Source organism: Barbatula barbatula, assembly GCF_947034865.1.
Source record: "Barbatula barbatula genome assembly, chromosome: 3".
In the NCBI taxonomy this organism is placed as follows: Eukaryota; Metazoa; Chordata; class Actinopteri; order Cypriniformes; family Nemacheilidae; genus Barbatula; species Barbatula barbatula.
In genome coordinates this window covers 27,295,878-27,322,623 of record NC_136764.1, presented here as the reverse complement: position 1 = coordinate 27,322,623, position 26,746 = coordinate 27,295,878, and the positions used below count along the sequence as shown (strand labels likewise).

The following is a 26,746-nucleotide window of genomic DNA, read 5'->3' as shown; positions in this document are numbered from 1 at the left end:
GTGTGTCCCGGGCTCGGTGGAGTCGCGCGCAGGTAGAGTCGATGTCTTTACTCTCTTTGGTCTTCACGCGATGAGGGCTGCACGCGACCACTGCCACGGTGGGTAGACGCTTTCTAAATACCCGTCTAATTACTTTAATTCAACAGGCCCCGCCCTCAGATGACACGCGCACACAAAGCAAACCAATTAAACTAGCCCAATAACGAACGAAGGAACGATACTACACGCGGTTGCACCATGTGACAGAGCGGAAGTAAATACAAAGCGATTTCTCAGTTTAACACAGTACTAAAACTCAACAAGACACAATTTAAATACACTTACACAATTCTGTGCTTCTGCTGCTAAGTTGCTTCTCCAATGATCCTGTTTTTGTTTACAATGAAATGAAATACAATGCAAATCGCAATCCTTTAATATAAAGTATAAGACGTTTGTACAAACAAATAACAAATAAGCAAATAATTTAGTCAAGGCAGCTCTCTAGTACAACATTATTACAACAAATCAAAAATAGAAAGTGGAACTTAACTTGGCATTCTGTAAAATTATTTACTAAGAAAACAATTAGATAGCCTGTTAGATATACACAAAATGATATATATCATGTTTATACGCAAAAGAAACATCAGAGCCAGCCGTGAGTTTCAGAAACTCTTGCTGAGGTGGGGCTCTGTTGGGCAGGGTACAAGAGCACGGAGCACCTGGTGATCTCCGAAAGTGAGCAATTTTTCAAATAGACTACCTTTTTGAAAAATATAACCCACTGCAGTTTTTAACAACTCCTAAAACTACATCTTGTGTAAAAAAAACAGCAATATTATAAACGGCATGCATTCACTTCTATTTGTGTCAGAACATAATGCTGTTGTAGGTCTAATACTGCCTTTACTGCTCTAAGTTTTTGCCAATGTTCACAGACAGTGGTCTATCCTCAGTGCAGCAGACTGTAGTATTTTACAGTTTTTCTCCATTGGTTTGGTACATTCTCAAAACAACATGGACAAACCTCCAAACAACTTGGCAATTGTTCACAACAGAATTGAATTTCCCATTCATTTAATCTAATGTCTAAGTACATGTCTCAATGTCTCAACATTTTTGCAAATGATTAAGTACAGGTAGCCTACATTTAGCACAATTTACAAGTATACTGATCTTGTTGATCTAAACTGATTGTTGATTCTCAGTCTAATGGTTGTTTGCTCCAAAACGTTTCAGCGTCATTTCATTGTATAAGTCATCACATGCACAATAGTCTGTTCAATTGTCAAAATTAGTCAAGAACATAATACCATGAATACCATATATGAATCCCTTGGAACATTTGATACATTTACTACAGCAATTGACAGTCAGGTGAAACTAGAACTTGACTAAAGAAGGAGGAGTTTCACACATCTCAGATGACTGATTAAACAGTATGTTTAGTTACCTACCAGGTGCTGTCCATGACTGTGAATGCTGCCAAACATGTACTGTGTGTAAAGTGCTTGACCATGCAGGACCAGTACAATTTCTGAACATGGAGGCACCTGGCCAAGTAAATGAACAAGGGCAACTGCCTGCTCGAGGAGGAAGAGGAGGAGTAGTAAGGGTGCCTGGTGGTGGAATAGGGGGAAGAGGCTGAGGAGCACGAAGACACCATGCTGTCCTGGATGAAATTCGGCCACAATAATAGACCATGTCATTAACCATGGCCCCACAATGGCGGAGGCAGGTCACTGAGTGCAGCCTAATGTGCCTCGCTCTACAGTCTCCTCCATCATCCATACCTTTCGTAGGGAAAACAGGTATGTAGTAGGACAGGACACCATGTGCAATATATATAGTTACACATTTACCTATTCATTTAGTGTGTGTGTGATAGGCCTACAGTAATATCTTACCTCAATGGGATGTTATGATACTAAAAATAACAAGAAAAACATTGGAGTAAATAAACTATGGAAACTATGGAATAGTTTATTTTCTACAGTATTGATGATACAGTTTACAGTAGTATTCCAGTCACTTTGCAGTGATGCATTAGAATTGTGGTGAATTTACTATAAGTAATACAACAATACAATTACTTAGGTAACTCATTCTGTAAGGAATACATAAGGTAAACATTACGAATGGAGTGTTGTCCTTTGAATTCTATATCTAGGATTAGACGACAACCTTGCACAGGTGGCAGAGGAAAACTTCTCAATGAAAAAGATATCTGTAACATGGTGATGGCAAATAATGCCATCATTGAGACAGATCCACGCTGCAGTCCTACAAGACAATGCCAAATTCCAAAATGTCAAAAGGTCAGACTGGATATTGAAGAAGCATCAGATGACAATGAAGCAAATTTACAGGGTACCATTTGAGAGGAACTCTGATAGAGTGAAAGAGCTGCTGTACCAGTATGTACATGTAGTCAGTTACTGGTTATCCATCATTGTAACTTTTTTACAGTTAAACAGTGGTTCCCAAACATTTTTGGCTTCAGTTCCCACTTTACCTGATTCGCCTAAAAACTGCAGTTTACTGTATGATGCAAGTATCATTATAATCCTTATTTTGAAGAATATAACATACAATAAGAAAAAGGGTCAAAGAGCTGCAATTAGTGCCTCCCATGTAAATCTATCTAATACTGTTTGTTTTACTGTAACATTTCAGTAAGCCTAGTCATTGATGATTTACCCCCTCCCCTTTCTATCAAAGACCCCCTGTAGTACCTCTGCATAGGGGTACATGTACCCCAGGTTTGGAACCACTGGAGTAGTGGCCAGTAGTGTATTGAACTAGTGGAGAACATTCCTATGTAATGTCTGTAACTGTAGTGAATGACTCTTCTGTATGACTGATTTGATGTTTTGTTTTTTTAAGCTATTGCGGAGAATAATGGCATTGGAAGGAAACGAGACCCCTCACATCCTCGTGTTTGTGGATAAAGCTGGCTTCAACCTGGCCAATATTGCCCCCTCCTATGTGTGCTGCCATATCTGAGAATGGTGTGGCCACTCACATCCCCAGTCTTGGCCCATACAATATGCAGAAGCTCCTTATCTTCTAGGACAGCTTTCATTTTGATTTGATCCCTGAAAACGACAGAGGTCTCGTAGGGCCTCACCTACCACAATATGTCATTGTTTGGGACATTGTGAATTTCCACCGTGGCCCGCTCATCCAAGGATGGTCATGGTGTTCCTACCACCTTATTCTCCTTTCCTCAAGGGAGTATTTCTCTGCTTGGAGGTGGAGAGTGTATGAGCATCGGGCTCAAGATCAGAGGTACCTGGTCCATGCAATGGACGATGCGTGTGAGGATATCAGTAGGAGATCAGTGTAGGGGATGGTTGCGACATGCACGCCGTTTCTTCCCTCGTTGCATCGCAAGGGAGAATATACGCTGTGATGTGGACGAGAAGCTGTGGGCAGACAGACAGCAGCATGTGGATGGCCAGGAGGATGAGGACGGTGGCCAGGAGAGGGAGGGTGGGGACAGCGACCAGTTGTTGTGAAAGACCAGACTGTTAGTTGTGAAACTCCAGCTTTATTTACAGCACTGTAGGCTACATATTATTTTCATTTATTTATTATTTATTTGTTTATATTACAGTAGGCCTATATTATGCTGCATACATTTTCCATTTACTCTAATAAAAGAAGTTACTTTATGTGTGTGAATGATAATGGTTACAATTTCCTTGACACTATGAGTGCAATGTGTGATGTCAAACCTTGGAGGCTACTCTTACCCTAAAATCCAATTTCCTTTTTTCAGTTTTATACACAATTGTATTCTGTTAGCTAGACAAAAACAGTACAGTAACCACTGTCAATGACGGACTGGGCTTAGACTGAAAGGTGGACACGAGGGATGTTTCAATGGTCCTCTGCCATAGTGACAAAACAACTAAACATTCTGACTTGCAGTGCCTACACAATGCCAAAGGGACGAAGCATTTTGGGGGCACTGACTGTTTAAATGAGAAGGAAATTTAGTTTTGACACATGAGTGAACTGTTTTGGGAGAGGTATGAGCTTTTGCAGGTGAACCATGGTGTTGTGCCGAACCAACCACGTTATTTTGGCAAAAGCACCATGAGTGTTGAGAGCGTCCGGTCTGTTTCAAGAAATGAAACCCAAAGCAATTGAGAAGGATCTTTGCCATTTTTGTGGCACTGACTCTTTATATGGGAAAGGAATTTAGTTTTGAAGCATGACTCACGAGTGAACCGTTTTGGGAGAGATGTTAGCTTTTGCAAGTGAGCTATAGTGTTGTGCTGAACTGTAAGACTGTTTTGCCAAATGATCTTAGAATTTTGAGAATGTAATTTCTCTTTCAAGAAATGAGCCAAACCAATGGAGAAAAACTGTAATAACTTTAAATCATGTAATCTTTAAGAAATCCACCCCCGACACTTCTCAGCCTCAAGCCATTGAACAATAAACGCGACAACGTGAGATCAGTGAATCACTAGCTTAAAACAAGAGGGTGCTTCTTAGCCGAAGCAATTGTGGTTCATAAACCAACAACGACAGCAGGCGAAGGTAAATCAACAAATACATTCACATATTACTCACACTGTGACATCACAGTGACCATCGCATGACTTTACTGGGTGAAGAACAGATTGGGATTCTTTGATTTCTTTTGGTGGTTTATGATACGAGGAAGAACGGATCGGGTCCTGAAGATAGCTATATTAAGTATGTATTATATGTAGTATAACTGTGCTTATAATACCATTGTATGTAGTGCGATCCACACTCCCGAGCAGAAGGTGGCGGTGTTTGCACCGACACGTTGAACGCAAACAACAACAACAACAAGTTCAAGTGTAACGATACTCGTATCGACTTTTTAGCGTCTCGTTTTATTCTCATAATGGAGTCTCTTGATGAAGATCTGATTTGTGCAGTATGTCGGGACATCTTTGTAGAACCGGTAACTTTACCCTGCGGTCACAATTACTGCGAGCAGTGTGTCAACGACCTGAAGCGATCTTTGAGAGAGACGGCAGGCGACGATGATGATGATGACGAAGAGCGCACGCTGACCCTCTGTTACACGTGCCCGCTGTGTTTGTGCCCGTGTGACTCCAGAGTCGAGCTGAAGAAGAACACGGTGCTCCACAACATCATCGAGAAATACCAGAGTACCAGAGACACGGGCATCGAGTGCAGCGTGTGCAAGGGTCAACAGAGACTGCCGGCGGAGAAAGTGTGTGTCAACTGTGACGAGTATTACTGCACTGTGCACGTCATACCACATCTGGAGAACAACACTCTGCGGCAGCACGTGCTTCTGAATCCAGTGGTGAACTCCAACAGACTGTGTAAAGTCCACGGGAAAGACCTGGAGCTGTTCTGCGTGACCGATGGCACAGCGCTGTGTGTGTACTGCATGTTGCCGGCAGAGGCGAGACACCTGGAGGGACACAATGTGGTCAAACTGTCGGACTCCCACAACGCCTTTAAGGTTTCTCTTCCACCGTAATGCATTCGTGTCCTTTGACAGTGTTCGCACAGAGACTAGTTTATTAAGACTAGTTAACTGCATTCTTTTCTTTGCATTCATAATCTTTACGTTAGTTTAGTTTAAATGAACCGAAAAAGCGGTACAATTGTATTGCTGTTAAATTGCATTAGTAGGCATGTAGGCTTTTTTACATTTACATGATAAATATGTATAAGAAATATGCATTGAAGTCAAATCTACTGAACTGACAGACATTAAGTGTTGTGAAAGGAAACAATGGTTGTTTATGTATTATGATTATAATAATAATAATGATTCGTATTTGTACAGGAGGAGTGCAAAGTTAAGCTGGACAAAATTAAAGCGAACTTGTCGAAAGTTCAAGAGGGACTCCGCAAACTAGAAGAAAAGTCATCCGCCTCTAAGGTAAGTCACGGAAAATAAAGTGTCGCCTATTCTTTCTTTTCTGGACTGTATTTGTGATGGATTACATGCACGCAGGAAGATATGGAGAAAATGCAGCGAGAGTGCACAAAGGTCTTGGGCAGAATGAGGCTGTTCTTAGGCTTTGAAGAGAAAGCCTGGCAGAAGCGTTTCTCTGTGGACCTGGTGCAGGAGGGCCATAGCGGGAGGCAGAAAGCAGAGAGAATGAACAGACTGAGAAAAAGATTACTAGAAGCACACGAAGCCTTGCTTCAGGCACAGCACGTTCAGGACCCCTTGATGCTACTGCAGGTGAGCTGTTTGGGGTCTTTATAAAAGGGAGTCAAAATGAGAGCAGATACTTTACCTTTTTGAGTCGATTTGTTTCACATCCTAAATCCGACATCAGTCCCAGTGTATCTTGGAAATCACATTTCTCTTGATTTTCCATTTGCTTTAACAGCTTTGTGTTAATGCTCATGTTTGTTTGCAAGCATCCGCAGTGACATTTTTGGGGTCGTAAATCCAGTGTGTACTTAAAGGAGAAATAACATGGGCGTTTACCTAACGTGCCCTGCATTTGTCCCTGGGGAAGTGTTTGGGAGTTTTGTATATAAATATGAAACTATTGAATATAGACAGAAAGCCCAGCAGATTGAGCATTCTTTGTCTACACGTGTTCACTCTGTAGCTTGTCTTTTTACTATTTTTCCACTTTAATGTTTTCATCCAGTCAAATTGGGAACATTGAAATCCCACCGATGAGTTATATTTTACTGGCTTGGCACAAGTATGTAAACATTTAACATAAATATGACTTTCTCATTTTACAGACTTTAAACAATACAGACTGGTAAGCAACCAAATGTGCAGTTTTATTTGTGTGTGTGTACAGCCGCGAAAAAAATTAAGAGATTATTTCAATTGTTTATTTCAAATCAGCATTTCTATTGCGGCCATTTCAGTCCAGTGTTTTCAAACCTGTTGAGCTCTTCCCAAATACATGCACATATATTATTGTTGTATTGCTTAAAGTGAATATGTATGCAGAGCATCTTTTCTGTTATTTTCACCTGTTTCTCCAGTGAAAAGAAACAATATTTTTATTTGAAATTTGGGAGAGCTATTGTTAGTAGGTAACACTATGAAACAAAAATGATCATTTTACCTAAACACATACCTATAAATAGTAAGTTTTAAAATGGTCTGTTATTTTTTCCGCTGCTATATAATTGAAAAAAAAATCTAAATAATGATATATATATATATATATATATATACACAGTATATCATTATGTTAAGCTCTGGCTTTGTTTGTTTTGTTAGGACTGATTTGTTTGATAAACAAACTTGTGAAAATCAGATCTCTGAGGCAATTGAGTTGAATCATGCAAAACCCACAGCTCTGTCAAAAATCTCCCCGTTGCTCCAGTCTATTCACAAGACATTTGCAGGTAGGTGTGGCTTTTATATAATACTAAATGATGCAATGTTTTCGTAGTCAAGTTTAAGCAAAATCTGTGTACAGATGTCGTGCCATGTTCACGATGCCCGCGGGCAGCAGCTATTTACATCATAGCACAGTCTACTCGTGTGGGGGAAGGCAGATATTTCTAGAATCACAATTAAAGAGCAAACATCCGCTCAATGATCAAACCTGCTATGGACTGTGCCGTAACTTCGGTCTGCTTAGCTTAAATTGTTCTAAAAATCTACTTCTTTGGAGGTCGTCTCATCTACCGCCCCCCAGACAATCGCCAGTCTTTATCCATTGATGTATGGTTCTTTTTACTTAAATGCGGCACATGCTTCGCTAGAGCGGGCATATTGAGCATTGCAATAATCTCCATTCATTGTAATGGCAGTGGCGCATCTTGTTAATATTTATTATCTTTGGATTAAGTTCTAATGTTAAAATGTCTCTAAGCTGGTTCAAATAAAGCGTGTCTTTGTTTAACACCCACAGGAGATGATATCGTGTTAAACTCTTCATCGTCTCATCACAGACTCGAGTTTAACCCCGAGCGCACGGCTGTGTGGCTGACGGATGATGTTGGACTTTGTTCTTCACCTGTGTCCACCGAAGAATTTTACTGTGTGATGGGTGAAGCGTCATTCACCTATGGCATCCACTACTGGGAGGTTGATGTTGCTGGTGTGCAGTCGTGGGCAGTTGGAGTGTCATACAGTTGTCAGCAGGGCTCGGGTCTCTGTTCTGGTCTGGGCAGGAACGATCTGTCCTGGGCTTTACACTACAGCAGGAACCGCAGGCAGTTCTGTGCCCACCATGACTGGCTTCAGTTCACTTTCTCAGACGGCGGCCTCCCCGCTCGAGTGGGTGTTTATCTGGACATAGATAGTGGATTCCTGGCTTTCTATGATGCGGTTAGTATTGAGCACCTTTACACCTTTTATTGTGACCTCCAAGCTCCAGTTTTTCCTGCTTTTTGTCTGAGTGTGCAGAACACAGCGGGGGCTTCGCAGCGAATGACGATATCAAACCCGGTGTCTAACAGGAGACAATAACTCATGACATGTCAATATATTTGTGTTATGTATTGATCACGCATGAATAGCTTTAATGCACTTATGCACGTCTTTCATGAAAAAATGATCCTCTTTAGGCTAAGACAGAAAGAGTCGAAACGACTTCACACCACTTTCTATGAGATAATAATTTCTTTATTTCTTTAAATAATTCAACAAATTATTGTCCTGCTACATTATACATTAGTACTATAGAACTATCATATAGAAATCCATTCCTATTATAAATAATCTTTACATTTTCGTGTGTTTTATTTTGTACTGTGTGAGTTCACTTGCATTGTGTGGAAACAGCACCCATATCTATCTGCTACTGTACATGCCATACACATTTCAAAGCATAATTTACTATTTATTTAAGTTTTCATGCATGGAGCACAATATGTATTTACAATATGCATATCATAACTTGATATTTTATTATTGCATTCATGAGAATAGTCCTTGTATGCAGGTATAATGTACACAATAAAGGTTTGTACACAATAAAACCAACACAAGGTTGAACTTTTTAGCTCAACATATTAAGGCAACGATTGAGTTGATTGCTTCATGTCATTATGTTTACTATGTTAATGCATGTTTAATGCCACATGCTAGAATAAAATATCTTTGACATGGGTCTGGCAGTGTATTTATTCTGATTGGTCAATTGCACCATCTAGTGGTCTGCGAAACTAACAAAATATTTCATCTCGAAACCAATTTTGAATGTCAGAATGCCGTATGTAGTAGTTGCTGTTTTTTTGAACATCTGCTAGTAATCTCAGTATAATATTTGCATTATTACAACAGTAACCCATTTTGGGTTGCAAAAAGCTACCACAGGATTTTTTAACTTTAGCATTGTTAGAAATGACATGTACATCTCAAGAAGATAGTTCCTACTTTTGGACTTTTGAAAATGCCGTGAAAAAAACGAGTTGTGCTGGCTTAAGATTTTACAAAAGTGTTTCCCCCATTAACATTAGGAAGTTGACGTCTGCTATTCAGCATTCAGTTCAAGTTATTTGAAGATCCATATACTGTAAAAACATTAATTTTTCCTTGGCCTCATCCTTCCCGAAAAAAGGCTTTTTGATTATTTTATGTTTTGATGTAAGCTTTCCAGTATTTCCCAAACATGTTAATGTAATTGTTTACATTTGTCAGACTCTTTACCTTAAATAGATTTCAAGTTCCTGTCAAATGCTTTAATATAGTTGAGCTAAGGAGCAACAATTTGCCTTATGATGCCAATGTAATAAACGGGTACAAACATTTTGACAAAATGCTCACCTTTGTCAAATGACTCAATACAGGCTGATAGAACTGATCCTGCTGAACAGTGTATTTGATTCAGGGTTTTCTGCATTCAAAAGATTTAATTCAAAGAAACCTATAATAAACACGACAAATTTTAAAAATAAAATTTATTAGCATCTCTCTAATATGTGTATAAATAAAAACATTTATAAGAAATAATGCATATATGTCTTTGAGCTGAACAATAACTGGATTATACGTGATATAAAGGAGCAGAGGCTTACTAACCTCTGTTTTGTCTCTTTTTAACATATTCAGTTTCTTATTATAAGTCTGTGTGAATGTACCTCAACTTTTGCAAACAATCTCCATACCTAGAAGTTTCAATTATACATTCGTCATATGAATAAAAGACAATGTCATTTCAAAACAGACGAAAACATGGAATTTTGGCAGTTTTACAATTTTCTTTGATGTGAGAACTTGCAAAACGGCTCCAAAAGAAACAAAATGAAAAACAGTGACCCAGAAGTGAATATACATAACGTGAAGCTGAAAAGAGCCTCACTGTGATGAGCATGTCATTTATCCTTCAGTAATTCAGACCAATGGGTTTGCCATTTGTCTTGATTGAAATTGTGGATTACAATATATAGCACTGCTAGAAAGGACTCAAATCAGCCAATCCTTGGTTGCACACTTTACAATAAAATTGCATTATGAATAAAAATGCACAAAAGTGGTAAAATAATAGATACATTTGTAACATGATCTGTCAGTATATGCATGAGATTGGACCTTCACTGTAACATTACATATAAAGATCACTGTAACACTCTGTAACAAACAGTCTGTGGGCTCTTTAATCGGGTTTCCTAAGGCAAGTCTGAAGAGTTTAGACTACCACCTCCTCTGCCATCCACAACATGATGGTTTGGTCATGCTTTCATCACACGGGATGGTTGAAATCAAAACCCACTAAAATAAACAGATATGTACAAGTAACAAATACTAGCAAGAGAAAATCAAAAGCGTCCTGAACGTTGTCAGTGTTTGGTCTGAGGTAAAAAGAAAGTAAAAACGAATGAAACAAACGCATAACACACAAAACTGTAGACAGCTCGAGGCAACACCTTCCTTTCAAATCACAACACTGTGACGCTGCAGAAGAAAAAAAACATAACTGTGATTATAATGTAACAATAATCAATTGCCTTTAAATATAAAACCTTTCTTTCCTGGGGGGAATATATATCAAAACAACTTCAGGGGTCGGAAAGAGTGTGAATTAAAGGAGTAAGTGTATGAGGGTTAGATGGAGGATCATGAGAACCCTGGTGACGTCTCTCTAAAGCCAAATGGAATGAAGGAAGTACACAAGAACTTTGAAGGGTAATGTGCTCTCTGCTCATCCCATGTCTTTAGAGTGCAAAGGAACCCTTATTTGATGTGTTGTGTGATACACACACACACATATACATATATAGATAAATAAATATACGTATATATGCATATGTCTAGCTCTGACGTGTCCATAACTCTGAAAAACTAAAACTCTGCAAATTCTTTTGCACATTTCTCTGTAACTGATACACGAATGTCTTCCTCTTCGTAATCGTCAAAGTTGCTAGTGTCCCCAGGACCTCGGCACTTTGGTATGAATGGCGCCTCCACCTGGTGGGCGACAGGAGAGAACGATGAAACAAGAGGGTTGGGTTAAATCTGTAAATGAGTCGTAATCGTGAGTTCACTGAAATCACTCTTTAGATGCTCTTTCGGTGAACATCTCACATGGCTTGGCTGTACAAAAGAACGCTCGACTACAGAAAAACCTGCCACAGGATCAAAGTGATGCTAAATGCAATACCTTTCTCTCATAGATGGCTATCCAATCTGTTGTGGCAAACCACTTGTGGTTTTTGATATCGTTGACACCATTCCTGAGGTTGCCATACCGCTTGGTCAGGTCCACCTGAAGTAGATTCCTCAGCAGATCTTTCAGATCAGAGCTGAAGTGTGAGGGGAATCGTACCTGGAAACATTCAAATCAATATCGTGATTCTCTTTTTATTGCGTGTACAAATCAATTCGAGAACGTGCAACTCGGCCACACCTTTCCAGACACTATCTTCTCATAGATTTGAATGGGCTGGTCCGCAAAAAATGGAGGATATCCAGCTGCCATTTCATATATGAGGACACCCAGGGCCCACCAGTCCACGGCCTTGTTGTAACCCTGAATTTACACAAGGATTATTAGCTTTAGTTCAATGTTATTTCGAATAAATGAGAAATGAGGCGAAGTCAGCGGTTCTGACCTTGCTGAGGATGATCTCTGGTGCAAGATACTCTGGAGTTCCACATAATGTCCAGGTTCTGCCTTTTACTCTCTTTGCAAACCCAAAGTCTGTTACCTGTGAGAAACAGAACATAGAGAGTCTGAGGGATCCCTATGAGAAATCAAATTCTCTTGAATAGAAACATTGTGAAAAGTGCTATATACAGAAAGAAATCCATAAAACTGAACTGTATCAGCAGACGTCTCATGAGTGAATGAGACTCTTTTGCACTCTTTTTGCATTTAAGACTATATTTTCAAAACTGTAGCTTTATCTGAGTGAGATGACACTAGCTTTGTGAACACAAAACAATTATGAACATGATTCGTATTTATTTGTGACCCTTTAACAAAGTCATACTTGGCTCCTTCAAGGTCAAAAATGTTGAACATACTTAAAGAATGGAAAATGTGTTAAAGAATGGAAAATATGAAAACTGAGAATGTGTCATTGGTACAAAAAACAAAACAGTGTCCACTGGTAAAGCCTTACGTTTCGGTCCGCTAGCTTCTACACGCAGATCTTTTCATATTATAGGCTATTTTTGTACATGTTCCCCTTTTAATAAAACACGAAAGAAATCGAATAAATCAAAATGTTTCTCATATTGGCCACTATCCGCTATGATAAAGTGTCTGCAGCATTAGGTTCGTCTACTACTGCACATGACCCTCTCAGTTGACTTGTTGTAAATGTCAGGGAATCTGCTGTAGAGATCCTTCTGCTGCTCTTTTACTGCATAGCCCTGCTACCACCGACCTCGCGACTTAACTAAACTAAAACTATTTTAAGTTGTTGTTGCTCTTGTGCAATAGATGAACAACAGTTTAAATATATAGTATCTAAATACAAATTAGAGGTGATTTTTCAGGGGGTCCGCACACACAAGTGTCTTACTGTCCACACTCATCAAATCTTGTTGCTAAACATTTCCTGGCTCTTATTTGATTTATTAATGACGTCATGGACCAGTCCATGGGACTTATCACATAATAGTGGACCTCACAAAAACCTAAGGTTTCTCAACAGTAGTGCAAGAGTGTAACAGTAACAGTGATCCACAGAAATAAAAGATTCTCTGTTGCAGCCTTACCAGTTTAAGAATGTGTTAAATAAAAATCAATAAATGAAATAAAAACACAAAAGGCTCTCTCCCTCTCTCACACACACACACACAGAAAATTAAAAGTTACATCATGCCATTACTTCTTTTTTACAACCAGAAAGCACTTTTATTTTGACAGCCTGGTAAACCTGAAAGAGTGCACTCATTAAAACATTTATTTAAAACATATCTTTAAAAGTAAAAAGAAATTGTTTTCAACGGGGAGAAAAATGTATTATAATTATTGCATAAATATTAATCAATACAAAAAGTCTCAAAATACCAAATAAAAATATATTTTGAACAAAAAGAAAATGACAGGAGCCAAGTGTGACCCCTAAGCGAAGAGGCCCAGTAAATTCAATGAAATACTAATGAATTGGAAAATGTTTGTATAAAGTGTTTGATTTATCACTTTCCATTCCTTATTTTGTTAGACTTTTATATTATAAAATTCTGAGTAACAAAAATGTATTCCATTGTTCCTTTCAATTTGATTGTAAATCATAATACAAAACTTGGTACTTATCTAATCAAAAATAGCAGAAGAGTTTAGTTCCAAAATGAGATTTTTTAATGAGTTATGTTTTATTGTGTACGTTAAAACAAACCAACTGCAGTTTGATTGTTTTTTTTATTGTGCAATATTCTACATCTAAAAGTTGTAAATGTACATTCAAATCCTCAGTAATATCTGAACAGCTATTGAATTCACAAACTACTAAATAAAGGGCTATATTGGAACCTAGGGGTTACCCCGTTACACATCAATACACATTTTCTTGCTTTTTCAAAACCAGAAGGCTCTAATCAAAAATGTAAATAAATTGGATTTGAATAGCCTGGTCACGGTTTTACCCTAAAATAATGCATTCATTGAAATAAGTTTTTAAAATATATTTTTAGAGAATGTTTATTTTTTGCAGTGGGTAAAAATGGGTAATAATGATTGTATACATATTTATTAGTACCATCAAATTCTCTAAAAAAATTAATTATGAAAGAAAAAACATTATTGATCAAAAATGTATTACATTCCTTTTCATGAAAAATGGAAGTTACATTTTTAAGGCTTCAGTCACTTTTGACCACAAAGTGTGACCCCTAAAGGAGGGGTCCCAAATGGTTAAATACCATTGTGTATTCTGGGCTACCCGTTGTTAATTTGACCTGTGCATGTTAAAAGAATAGTTTGACAGTGTTTTTCACTTTTTGTTGTCTGTTTCCCATAATCCCTTAAACTAGTTACCTGTATGTAGCCGTGCTGATCAATCAGCAGGTTCTCAGGTTTCAGGTCTCTATAGATGAGGTCTAGCGAATGGAGGTACTCAAAGGTCAGGACGATCTGCGCTGCATAAAACCGTGCATGCGGTTCACTGTGGGTCAGAGATATCACATAACAGTTATACCCACAAAACATTGTTTTTCACCATACTGCAACTTATTATTAGCGGAAAACAGCAGGACACATATCAGAGCATTATATCATTATAATATTCACCATATTGCTGACATGAAGCTAGGATGTTTGAACATGTTTTTGTATATTATTAGCATTATGCTAACATGTTTAACACAATGCATGATTTAGCATGTTTAACAGCATGTGTTGACACACTGGATGTAGCCCAAAAGAGCTCAACGCCGGGACACTCCAAGCAATGAGTCTAAAGACGGTCTAGTCAGGTTGGCATTCAGATAATCCCCTGGCTAATTTAGAAGAACTAGAATAAACTCAAACTCACCTGAACCTTCCGATTCTTCTAAGATGTGAGAACATCTCCCCTCCTGGTATATATTCCATCACCATATACAAATTGGAGTTGTCCTATGTAGAAAAGGTCCAGATTTAATACTGAGAAATAGAACAATGGTCACCAAAATCATTTTTCAATGGTCAAAGCAGATGCTCAACTGATCAAATAATGATGTGCGTTTTGTTGTCCTTTTGCTGTTCCAATTGCTTACCTTTTACCATCTGTAAGACGCTTTGGATGAAGCGTCTGTTAAATGTAAATCATAACTATGCACTAGTATGTGTTCAGTTGCATTTTTTATTTGCATTTAGGAATTTGTTTTCCCTCCTGTCACTTGTGTTACAGTATATAAATGCGTTTACATGCATTTGTGTACATGTGAGATCATACAAAATACATTTCATATTGAGGCTGAGCTAACAGTGCTCCAAAGTTCCTTAGTGGCATGTTTACAGAAATGCCTCATATTCTGCACAACAAATGCAAAATCATGTATTGTCTTCATCGGTTTTCACATCGAAATAAACTTCTCGCCACACTCTGGTCATGTTAGCAGAAAAACCACACAAAAGGGTGACTAACGGTCAATACAATACCGATATGCATATTAAGCACCAGACATGCACTACTCCGCAAAAGTCTACAGCATATAAAATGGTCTATCAATGCAGGCCTCTAGACTGTGAAAATGTTTCCTGCCGGTGCGACCACCAAACTAACCATCAATATATCAAATTGTTGCGTGTTATAAATGTAATGCACATAAATGTTATATTGCGCAATCGGCGCATCCGGTCACTCCGTTTCATCACCCCTCCTTCAGCCAATTCGCTTCTCTATCAGTGTCCTCTCCCCACAAAGACAACTAATGCAGAAAACATGCGTTTAAACATGCGAGCCCAGAAAGTCAGAGCGCAAACTACTAAACTGAGATCTTACTCTGAAACGAACGCATAAACAACGGACACATAAACATCAAAATTCCCATATTAGCAAGGATCCTTGTAAAAGACGACTTAAGTTGGGAAACAAAACACATGCGTCACAGCATTAGATCTGAATGCTTGCTCTTAAAGGGGCAGCAGCATAATAAAGATCTCTGTTTATAATGTTCATTAAACAACTAAGGACAGGCCCAAAACACTCACTGATATGAAAGGAATTGTGTTCTCTTATACGAGTTGTTAAAATAAAGAAAAAAGTAGCATACAATAATATAGTTGTTAAAGATGTGCTTTAAATACACTTAACACGTCTTGAAAGAGAGTCAATGTATAAAAAATTAAATCAATTGCAAATGAATAAAAATAATTGTTTATGGTTATTGATTTATGAATGTATTAAACATGTTTGGACGTAGTTTTAGTGTTTCTTTTTCTCACCTCACGACTTTAGTGCTAACAAATTAAGAGCTGGTGCCACCATGTTATCCAGTGCACCAGTGCCACCTCTCTGAAATGTTAGTCGAGATGCAGAAAACGTGCTACAATGATCTTAAAAGGATATTATGCAAGTATATGACTACACAAGGCTAATGACAGGGGTGCAGGAAGGGTCTTCAAGATACCTTAAAGGCATATTCCAATCTGACAAGGAACGGGAAGGACACCGCTTGCACTATTCTCTTCTCATTTAGCGTGTGCTCCACTTGTTTCAACTTCACCACCTAAAAAAAGAAAAATGTCATTGTAAAAGTCTCTTTACCATCAGAAAATACTCGATGTCAGCATCAGTGACAATTTGTTAAACGCAAAAATGAATGATATAAACCAACCTTCTGTTTGTCCAGAATTTTCATGGCGTAGAACTGATCCGTTGCTTTGTATTTTACCAACATAACTCTGCCAAAGGATCCTGTGCCCAGCGTCTTCAGTCTGTCAAAGTCATCTAAACCAGTTGTGCTCTATCAGATGCAGCAAACATTAAACAACTTTATTTACAATGCAGGCATTTAGGAAATGGAAACAATTTAGATGTCTGAAATGTATAATGTATATGCCTTTACTACACAGGTATAGAATGTGCTATCCCGGGTGTTTTGTTTACTATATAGTTATTCTCTGAACACTCTGAAGAATGGTTACACAGCTTGAGATTCCCATGTCTACTAACAAAATAGACTGTAGATGCCGTTTAATTTGGACTTCACACCATCCATTTCAGGGCTCCAGACAAACCTTTTTTAGGACGAGCACTGTAGCCCCTGACAGAAATGCTTAGGAGCGCAAGCAAAACATTTAGGCGCACGCCTTAAACAGCCTGCAATGCAATTATTCTGTTATTTTCCCCAAAATAACAGTATTGCTGATACTGACAGATAAGTTATTTGATGACCTTTAAAAAGAGTCTACAGAGAAACTTTGTCATTGACTGGTGCTAAATAGAGAGACTGTTATCTGAATTCATTTGAACCAACAGATATTGTGATTGTCAACAAGTATATATTTAATTATTAACATTAAAGCTAAATTAAAAGGTCTCGTGTGGCTACGTTCTTACAATGATTTTATTGTTTATTAAGGATACTTTTCCTCATTAACACATGTAAATATAACGTCAAATCAACTTTTTGTTTGTTCTTGATGTGAACGGATTTGAAATGATCCAGCGCTGTCTCAAGTAATCAAAAGATAAATGACGTTTCCTGATCTTCTCTGCGGTTGGTTTGTTTTAAACGTCTCGCATATCAAATCGTTCGGCCTCGAGAAATACGTCACGACAAACAGCGACTCTTGATAATGTGCTCACGTTGTGTGTTTTTAAACTTGTCAATGGCGACTGTCCACGTGAAACATCAGTGATGCGAGTGACCCGCGCAGTTGACTATCACACACAGCCTGCACTGGTGGCGGGTTGCGTTCTATTCGTCTTTCCACATGAAATAACAAATAGAAGAAATTCCAAATTTGGAAACTATTTAGTCGCAGTCAAGAGCCCTGCATATGCCCCCTTGTTAATGGAAGAGTCACACCTCATATCTTAACACTGCCCCTTACCTGTGGTGGAGATTCCCATTTTCTTAAGAAATCTTCTTTGGCTTTGGCTAGAAACTCTTTCACTACATGAAAAACAAAAGGAAAAGCGGTTATAGGCACTGAAACTAGGCAGCCATTCCGAAGCGTCGATATAACATTTCTTTTAATGACAGTGAGTGCCAACAGTGAGTCTGCTAAATGACTAAATGTAAATGTAACAAGATAATTCTGCATCATAGCACAGCCACCCAACCGACACCAAAAGACATGGCATATCAAGTCAACATAACAGAGAGTGAACAAAAAAGGGACCAATCATTTTTCAAGTTACATCCATATCCTACACATCAAAATCAGGCAATCTTACAGGACTAAAAAGATATAGTTGGGATGCATGCACGTCTTTGTAGTAAAAAAAACACAAGAGCACAACATTACAGGTGTAAGTTAAGAAAAACCAATATAAAATGAAAACAACACAGCAGACGTCAGTCGACCGTGGTGACGGAAACACAATGAGCAAACAGACCATTGTCCTTAAGAATTGACTGAGCCGTTTCACACCCGTGCTTTCCGTCACCGCGCTCTCCTAATGCAATTATGATCGTACCAAAAGTCTCTATAGATCACCAAGGATTTTCAGGAACATTCACCCACATGGATGAGATGATGGAGAAACAGACATAAAGAGATAAAGAGAGACACGGAGAGAGAAACATTTCTGTCAATCATCACATTGGTTAAGCTGTGCGAGACATGGATTAGACAAAACAAAACTATAGGTTTATAAATGAACATAAAAATAAACAAAAAAGACAGAGCAGCTAGACAACAAGCAAATGCTGACAGAAATGCCAAGAGTCTGCTAGAGTCAGTTTCTTGAATATATGGTCTTGAACAAGTTTATACATTTTAAAGAATCCGCGGTTTCAGTCACAGCATACAGCAGAGCTTATATATTATGTGAAGTTGAAAGTTAAAAAGTATTTTGGCCACGCGGCGTACAGATTTATGTCCAATGGCCAGTTGCTGTGACTGGTTTAAAGATTTCTTTTACAGCAGCAGATGTCCACGGAAGGATTCTTCTCACGGTTTCATCCTTTTATGGTATGTTCTCGCTCTACAAGTATGTGCAGGCCTGGAATGGGCCAATAGAAAATAATGATTCCTTATGAGCATTGCTGCTTATTAAAGACTGGAAACATTTGACTAAACTTACAGAAATGTTACGCGTTATGAAAATGTTTATAAGGAACAAAAGGGTCTAATATAAACCTTGCCTTAAGCGAGACGTCTTGAGCCAATACTGTGTTTGTTATTGGTTCTCTTAAACATGCTAAATCTTATTTTCAACGGTGATTGTCATTTTTTCTGTGTGAAAAGCTGCAATCGGTAGCTCTGGATAAAAATCTGTTTTAAAGCAAATACATAAAGAATCTATAAAAAGTGTATCCTTACCTTACCCTGATTTGCAACGGCAAGCTAAGCTTATAATAATAGTCATATTTAACATTTGAGCTGGTGGTTACATCGTCATAACAAAAATATCTGTTTGGTGTCATTTGACTTCACTCATATATATAAGCGGTCTGCTAAACTCTTAATGTTATCTAGAGGCAAAATAAAGCAAGAAAATCCCCTTAGCGGTTATTAAATGCACTTGTAACGCACTGCTTCATGGGGCTTTAATAAAATGGTTGTTCCATATACGTAGCAAGGCTTCCTTTAATAAAACGCAGCAAATAAGTGACATTTAGGCTATGTAATGCAGTCAGCAGTGATGAATGGGGTATTTTATGATGGCTTATAATGCAGCTGCAAATTGTCCCACTTCGCTTTGTATTAAGGCGTACATGCTAAATGCTCATATGTAGGTATTTATAAACTCAACCGAAGTAAAAGCGATCTGATCAAGACTCCCGTTAAAGTCAACACTGCATTTACAGCTGTAGGTCCATCACACTGAGCAGTGCATGCTGGGTAAGGATATGTTACACTCTATATACTAATATCCCTGCAGTTGATTGCATCAGGCCTTTCAAATCTAAGACTTATCCTCTGAAGAAGGTCTGATGGCAAGCTTTACTGATGCTTTACGTGTATCCAGCCTGGAAAGGCTATTTGTTCTATTGAGATTAGGTGACTAGTTTATACAGCATTACGGGAGTAGTGTTGAAATGAAGAAATCGCATCTTGGTTTTTCCTATAGAGCTCTAGCCATCGGCTCCTATAGCAGGCCGTCTTTATAATTTTATACTGTTGTCTGAGGTTTTTCTACTTATGACGTTCGCGTGGTTTTTACTCTCGAAAACATCATAATCAATAAGTAATAGGCTATTTTCTACCCGGGTTTTGAGGCCAGAGACCAATGCTCGGTTTTATGGGCGTACCGCATTGAAGACTTGGAAGTAAACGCCCACTGCTATGATTGGATGGCAGTTTGCGTAGTAAACTTGGTTGGAGCCTTCTGTGAATTTGTTTAGACACGTTACGTTAGGTTACACATTATCAGGACATATCAAGTAAGAAATCTCTCCGGAAAATCCAGAGCTGGAACGTCTTTAAAAATCAACTTTAACCAAGCATTCCTAATGTCGGAATCCAAAGGTAGTGTTCTTCCACAACCAGGCACTGCACAATATTTAGCGATCTTTTTAACAGCAAGTTTATTGCTTGCTTGCTCTATCTGGTTCCGAGCGACTTGTGTTACTTTAGCTCCGCCCACTGGTTCCGGAGACGTAGATATTCTTCAGTGGGGGCTGTCTATTCCAGGACCTGGCATTCGATGGGATAAATAACTGTTGTCATTTCAGTAACAAGGGCGTTTTCAGTTCTGACACCTAAAGGCTGTTCGCTTGAATACCACTACCTCTTATATAACCCCTTTAAAAAGAGGCAGATGTGATGCTAAAATTGTTTAAACTTATTTCAAATGAATTTCAACTTTATTTATATAGCGCTTTTCACAATTTGCATTGTTCCAAAGCAGCTTTACAGGGGAAAATAAGTAAACCTAGTAAATAATGAACTCGGAGTAATTTGGTCTAACAGAAAATGTGCACGTTGACCTATATTATATTAAAGTATAAACTATTGCGTACATTTAATTGTTTAAAAGCCAAACGAAAGGGCTTGTTACGTTATAATAGGCGCATGTTCACAACACAACGTACAGGTAACTTCAAATAAAACTTAAGAGAATTCGCCTCCCGTTCATTCTTTTTGTGAGCGTATTTGAAAGGTGTCTCATAACAGATACGTTCTCTGAACTTTGCGGTTAGTGTCGTTTTGTAGTCACAGAAAATCCCCCCAGACAGCAACACTTTTAGCAGAAAGGTGTCATTTTTGCATCACTACCGACACAAACCAGATGACTGTTTTCAATCAAGTTCCTAACTCGGCTTTGATGGAAACGTGGCATCTTATTCTGCATCTCCACTATCGAGAAAGTCCAGAACATTCAGGTCAATAGGACACGAACAGTCCAGTATGTGAACTCAGGCTTGGCATTCTGGGGTCAATTTCAACAAATTTGAGGTCAAATATTTTCCTAGAGGCACGTGGGCTATCTAGAGGGGTTTGCAATGTTCGGTCACTTCACTGATAAAAGGCTCGGTTTACACAAAAAAACATTGTCAATAGAAAACTGCATATTATTAGCAGGCTATGTGGGTGGCAGCTGTCACACAGACTTCAGTTTCCCGCCTTTCTGCGTGTTTATCGCGACCGTGTATCTGTTTGTACGACCCGATCTATAACCTTCATCTCCGACGCGCTATATATGTTTACGGTCCATAGAGGGTTTGAATATTTACTACAAGTTTAAATCCACTTCAAGTCCTCACAAACCCATTGGAAAGTTTTAATGCCGAAGTGGATATTTGAGGAAGCCAGTTTAGCGAGTAGTTCAAGAAACGTGCACCTAAGCTGGAAGCGTTTAATGAACTTAAACAGCGTCGTGTTGTTTACCGGAGGCCCGAGCGGACAGCTAATGCTCGCTGGGTAAGTTACGCCCTCCAGACGTCTCTCGCTCTCTCTGGAGCTAAAGACTTTTGCATTAACTGTATTTAATGTTCACTGTTTATCCACTTCGATCGAGAAAACGATAAGAGCGAGTGTTGCTACTGATACAAGCGGAGCATCACGTCTGTGTCCGGGCCCACCTTATGTTAGCAGATAGCTTATTAGCTGCTAGCATTTGTGCTTTATCGCTTTAATGTGACGTTACAGAAAACAAACACTTTTAATGGCCCGTTTACGACAGAACTTTATTTGAGCGTTTCCCTTCCGGTCCCTTATAAACAAATAAAGCAAAGCGCTAAGCGCCTCTGGTTACGCTAGCTTGCCTCGCACAGACGAGCAACAACAGCGATATGTTTTAAACACGCTTTTTACACGTTACGAGCTCCTCCAAACACACACGCCACGTTTCCGTGCAATGCCGTGTTGAAAGAAGCGCAAACCTGTCTGGATATGTTTGCGTGACATTTGCGTTGTCCAAACTCACGTTAGCCCTCGCTAACAAGTGCAATAAATAGGCACGTTAAACAGAACGACAACAATGAGCAGCGAATCAAATCAACCCGGGTCAACTGAAGGTTGTTATAGACGCGGTCGTTTATTCGCGTGTCTTACCGCTCTCCAGTTCATTGCCTTTCTTGGCGGTGGCGGCGTTTCCCATAGTGCGCGAGACGCGGGCGACCCTCAGCCGGGAGCGCGGACGAGACGACAGCGAGTCCTTGGAGGAAGCTTCCCTGCGCGCGGCACCTCGGCCCGTATCTTATATATCAACACACTTTAGAAGCGCGAAGACCCGCAGAAAGAGAATCCCGCTCAAGTCAAGTCCCCGGGCAGCGCTTCCCCTTCCGTGCCGCAGATGGCAACCTCTGGTCTCCGCCACAGCGATCGCGCGGAGACTCTTGACTTTCTTGCGGGGTTCTTGAGCGAAGATCAGTCTTCAGTCTTCTTCTGCTGCGGAGACCGAAGACACGGCGAGTACGAGACAAACACCCGTGGCGCCATCTGCTGGACCTGCCGGAGTGGCGTGCTGCACTTGAGCGCGATGGTGTTTATTTACAAGATGCCAAACAAGAAATACACAATAAATATACAACGTCACAAGGACAACAGACCGCGAGGGGTAATGAAAATAAGGTGATGTTTCCGGTCAACCTTCAAAAAACGACTTGAAACCCATCCCTTCTGTGAATTTTTGACAGACAAATGAAAAAAAAGTAGGCTACACTAACCATCTCTCTTCTCTCAACAGGTAGTGGTCTGGCTTTTGTTGAAACTAGTAACTTTGTATAAGCACCTACCTATTGTTCTTTTATGACATATCGCTTATTGCTCCCTGAACTCTCTGTAAGTCGCTTTGTGAAGTGTCTGCTAAATGACTAAATGTAAGTTAAAGTAGGATAAATAAAACATTTCAATTTAAAAACGGACTGTAATCATGACCACAAACAAGAAGAGAGAGATAAAAAGAGCATGTGTATGTTTCTAAGGGTGTGTCTCTGATAAGTGAATTCAGTACTCGTCCCCCAGTAACATTATATGATCCACTTCTGAAGAGCTGCAACAATGTGGAAATGTTGATGTTTTGATATTAGTAATACACAACTGTTCTACTAGGCAAACATTAAGCATTGTTGAAAATGTGATCAAGTGTATTTTCTTTAAACCTCCTAAACAAATTGAGCAAAGGGTTTCTTAGTATGTTTCCATTTTGCTTAAATAAGTGAACTGTCATTTACATGTAGTAATACATGAATTCATTGACCAAAATGTGCTTCTAAGAACACAATAGCCTGACTTAAATCTTGCACATTATGAGTTATGAGATTCATGAATAGATTGTTTGATAATGTTTGTTTTTCTAGTTAAATCAACACTTCGAAGTTTTATCTAAACTAAATCAAGAAAACAAAGTCTCATGATGTTCACGTGTAATGCGCTGCCCACGGGGAAGCTTATATAGCGGCATTTAATACAACACTGGTAACAGACAATTGCGCTTATCGCCAACACAGTGAGCCGTGAGCAAAAGGTATATAGTGTAGCTTTAATAAGCAGTTAATAAGTACATGAGTTGATCTGCACATAGAGATGAAATCTGATTAAAACTGACATTTTAACATCTATTTTAATATAACCTGCATGGCCTGTATGAGAAACTTGCTTTAAGGATTTGTCTGACAGATCAGGTCCATATAGGGTCCGTTTGCTGAAGCTAAATAAATGCTGAAGTCTACCACAAGAGAGCAGTGTAGCGGTGTTTTACTTTCTGATATGGGCTCTTTGGAGAGAAAACCTCATGGCCACCATATTGAAAAGTTGTTCCAAATGTATTTGCTCATAACTGGCCACTTCATAGGATTTGACTGGTAGACACTTTAATCCCCCATGATTATTTGCATGAATATGTGTCTCAATCAGCTTTCTAGCACCTAACATCGTGGATCAGTTTATCCTGTACATGCGTTCGGGCACTGGTTAGGACCCTAGCTCACTTCACATTGGGACACTGAAAAATATGACTGCTTAAATGCTTTGTTATTCTTTGTTTATATAAACCTTTATCACCTTTCTTGTATGGAGAGGGCGACAACCTTTAAAACAGAATTGTGTTGTTTATTTTCTTGATTTTCTGTCTGTTTTGGAAAGAAAAAATAGTTAGTTTCCCTCTTGTTTGCATTTACATTTATTCATTTGGCAGACACTTTTATCCAAAGCGACTTTCAAGTTTTTTACAGTGGCACATTACTGCAGAACAATCAAGGGTAAGGTGCCTTGCTCAAGGGCCCTTCAGTCATGACCTGCTGGCATGACCTGTTTGTTTTACATTCTTTACCCCTCTCCTGAGCTTATGCTTCCATTTATCGTCACATGGCTTTCAATGATGCTGCAGGCTGCACATTGCATTTGTAAACAAATATGAACAGGGCTAAGGGCCATATAAGATTGCACTGTGCAAATCAGACTGGCCTGACTTTATAAAAGTGGAGTTTGTGCTGTATAAAAGAGGATGTGCCGTTTCCGCCGCTGGTTGATGTCCTCACAGTGTGTTACTGTAGACATCATCCAATGCAAATTTGGTAGACATACCCCAACTTAACTTCCACCGTGTCTCACGCTTAAACCCATTTAAAATACACAGTTTGTAACTTTTGCCAACCATCAAACCATGTGACTGCATGGTGGCAAGATCAAAATGTGTCGCAACTCTCTCTTTCAAGGGCTCTGCCATCATTCTCACCGTTGTCAAGATAAGACAATGTTGTAACACACCCACTTATCCCCACCCCTCCAAAACCCTCCCATCCCACGTGCCCACATTCACAATAAATTGAATATGAAGACTAGCAGACTTGTGCTTTATTTCAATGTCCCAAAAAGAGGGTTTGATAATACCTGAAAATAATTCACTATGATCATAACTAAAAGCAAAATTGTTGTAGAAGAAGAACCGTATAAAGAGTTATCCCTAAATGTTTGCGGTAGAGGGCAGCAGTGGACCTGGATTTGTTTGCCAAATGTCTTTTGCAGTCCTTCAACATGCTTTCAACTCTGGGAAAAGTTGTAAACTATGTTAATCCTTTTGCCTTGTATTCCGAATTAGAAAATAATATTTTTTACCGGCTCAACAAGGCATGAATGTTTGAATGTCGTTCAGGCGTTTTTAGAGACGTCCTAAATGAGGGACACTGTTAAAAAACGCTTTCATATGTGGATGCGTGGGAATACTCCAAGACATGAGTACTGTAGGGCAGAGAGTATGGGATTGTATTTTATTTCTCCACTTTACACCATGAGTAATAACTGAGGTATGTGTATTCATTACAGAATGTGTAGTCAGATGTGGAGAGAATCATTTCTTTACACTCATTTAATACAGCTGAGAGCATTGTTGAGGGCCTTATCTGATCGAGCCTCAAGTAAGAACAAATGTTTTCCTTTCATATTTGTGGATGTAGCTTGAAACGTATAGCTTGAAGCCTTTTCCCTTTGTGGTTGCCAGTGTTTGATGTAGATGTTTGGATAGTTTGACTGACGTCGTTGACTCTAATCCAAGGTAAATCTTGATCTCTTGTTCTGGACGGTATGTTCACATGATGTAGTTGAACTGGTTGTGACGCAGTGCGGAAGAGATCGTGTCTATTAACAGACAAAAACATTGAGCTAGTTTACAGTTACATGTATATTATGATCATTTACAGGAATTGATTTGCTCTCCAGGTGGAACTGATCTCGTATGTAGATGTGGACCATGTACTGCTAATTGGTGATCTTTGTTCTACAACATACAGAGGCTTGAACACATGCACGCGCACACACACGCACGCACACACACACACTGATTAGTTCACCTGTTCTCCATACATGACAGCCTGCCATGTGCTTTCTTGTCATTGTGGTGTGACCCTACCCTCTTGTAACCATGTTAATGATCTAATTGTCACTTTTCTCACCTGGTTTTGGTCTGTTCTCATTTTCTTGTAATAGAATTCCTGCCTTGCACTGACTGCCATTAGTCCTAGTCCTGATATTCCCGTCTCCCAGCCTTGGTCCTAGTTTTTAGTTAAGTGTTTCTCTTTCCCCCCAGCCTCATCACCCTTAGCCACCTCTGTTAGGAGTTCACCTCTCTGCCCTGTTCCCCATTGGTGCCCCGGATCTCCTGCTGGTGACACCTCAAATTCACTCACAGTGAGTCTACGACAGGTCGAGTCCTCTAGTAGATTATTCGTACTGTTTTCGTGTGTTTAAATAAGGCTCTGTTACCCCTGCACTTGATTCCAGGCTCCTTCCTGACAATTCAAGGTAAAAAAAACATGTGGGTTTTTCCAAAACTGGGGTTTTGTTTATCTGGCTTAAGTTGCAAGCAACTA

At 39.2% G+C, this 26,746-nt stretch overlaps 2 protein-coding genes across 2 annotated transcripts; one reads left to right on the top strand and one right to left on the bottom strand.

Moving 5' to 3' along the window:
• The first annotated feature begins 4,774 nt into the window (after positions 1-4,774).
• LOC306891368 (E3 ubiquitin-protein ligase TRIM17-like) lies at positions 4,775-9,703 on the top strand. Its single transcript, XM_079451567.1, has 6 exons — positions 4,775-5,467; positions 5,798-5,893; positions 5,969-6,202; positions 6,724-6,743; positions 7,217-7,344; positions 7,857-9,703. The coding sequence occupies exons 1-6, from the start codon at positions 4,874-4,876 to the stop codon at positions 8,414-8,416; spliced, it is 1,632 nt and encodes a 543-aa protein (XP_079307693.1). The 5' UTR covers positions 4,775-4,873; the 3' UTR covers positions 8,417-9,703.
• On the bottom strand, positions 9,609-22,904 carry prkacbb (protein kinase, cAMP-dependent, catalytic, beta b). Its single transcript, XM_079451568.1, has 10 exons — positions 22,494-22,904; positions 17,880-17,941; positions 16,658-16,786; positions 16,451-16,549; positions 14,872-14,954; positions 14,376-14,502; positions 12,001-12,096; positions 11,796-11,918; positions 11,550-11,714; positions 9,609-11,356 (listed from the first exon to the last, which is right to left on the bottom strand). The coding sequence occupies exons 1-10, from the start codon at positions 22,537-22,539 to the stop codon at positions 11,231-11,233; spliced, it is 1,056 nt and encodes a 351-aa protein (XP_079307694.1). The 5' UTR covers positions 22,540-22,904; the 3' UTR covers positions 9,609-11,230.
• Between the last annotated feature and the right edge of the window lie 3,842 nt (positions 22,905-26,746).

Excerpts from the sequence above, each read along its gene's own strand:
- LOC306891368 (XM_079451567.1), top strand. The coding sequence starts at position 4,874 with ATGGAGTCTCTTGATGAAGATCTGATTTGTGCAGTATGTCGGGACATC. Across the intron at positions 5,468-5,797 it reads ACTCCCACAACGCCTTTAAG|GAGGAGTGCAAAGTTAAGCT; the intron begins GTTTCTCTTCCA and ends GTATTTGTACAG. Across the intron at positions 7,345-7,856 it reads TATTCACAAGACATTTGCAG|GAGATGATATCGTGTTAAAC; the intron begins GTAGGTGTGGCT and ends TAACACCCACAG.
- prkacbb (XM_079451568.1), bottom strand. The coding sequence starts at position 22,539 with ATGGGAAACGCCGCCACCGCCAAGAAAGGCAATGAACTGGAGAGCG. Across the intron at positions 16,550-16,657 it reads AAATTCTGGACAAACAGAAG|GTGGTGAAGTTGAAACAAGT; the intron begins GTTGGTTTATAT and ends TTCTTTTTTTAG. Across the intron at positions 14,503-14,871 it reads AGAAGAATCGGAAGGTTCAG|TGAACCGCATGCACGGTTTT; the intron begins GTGAGTTTGAGT and ends TCTGACCCACAG.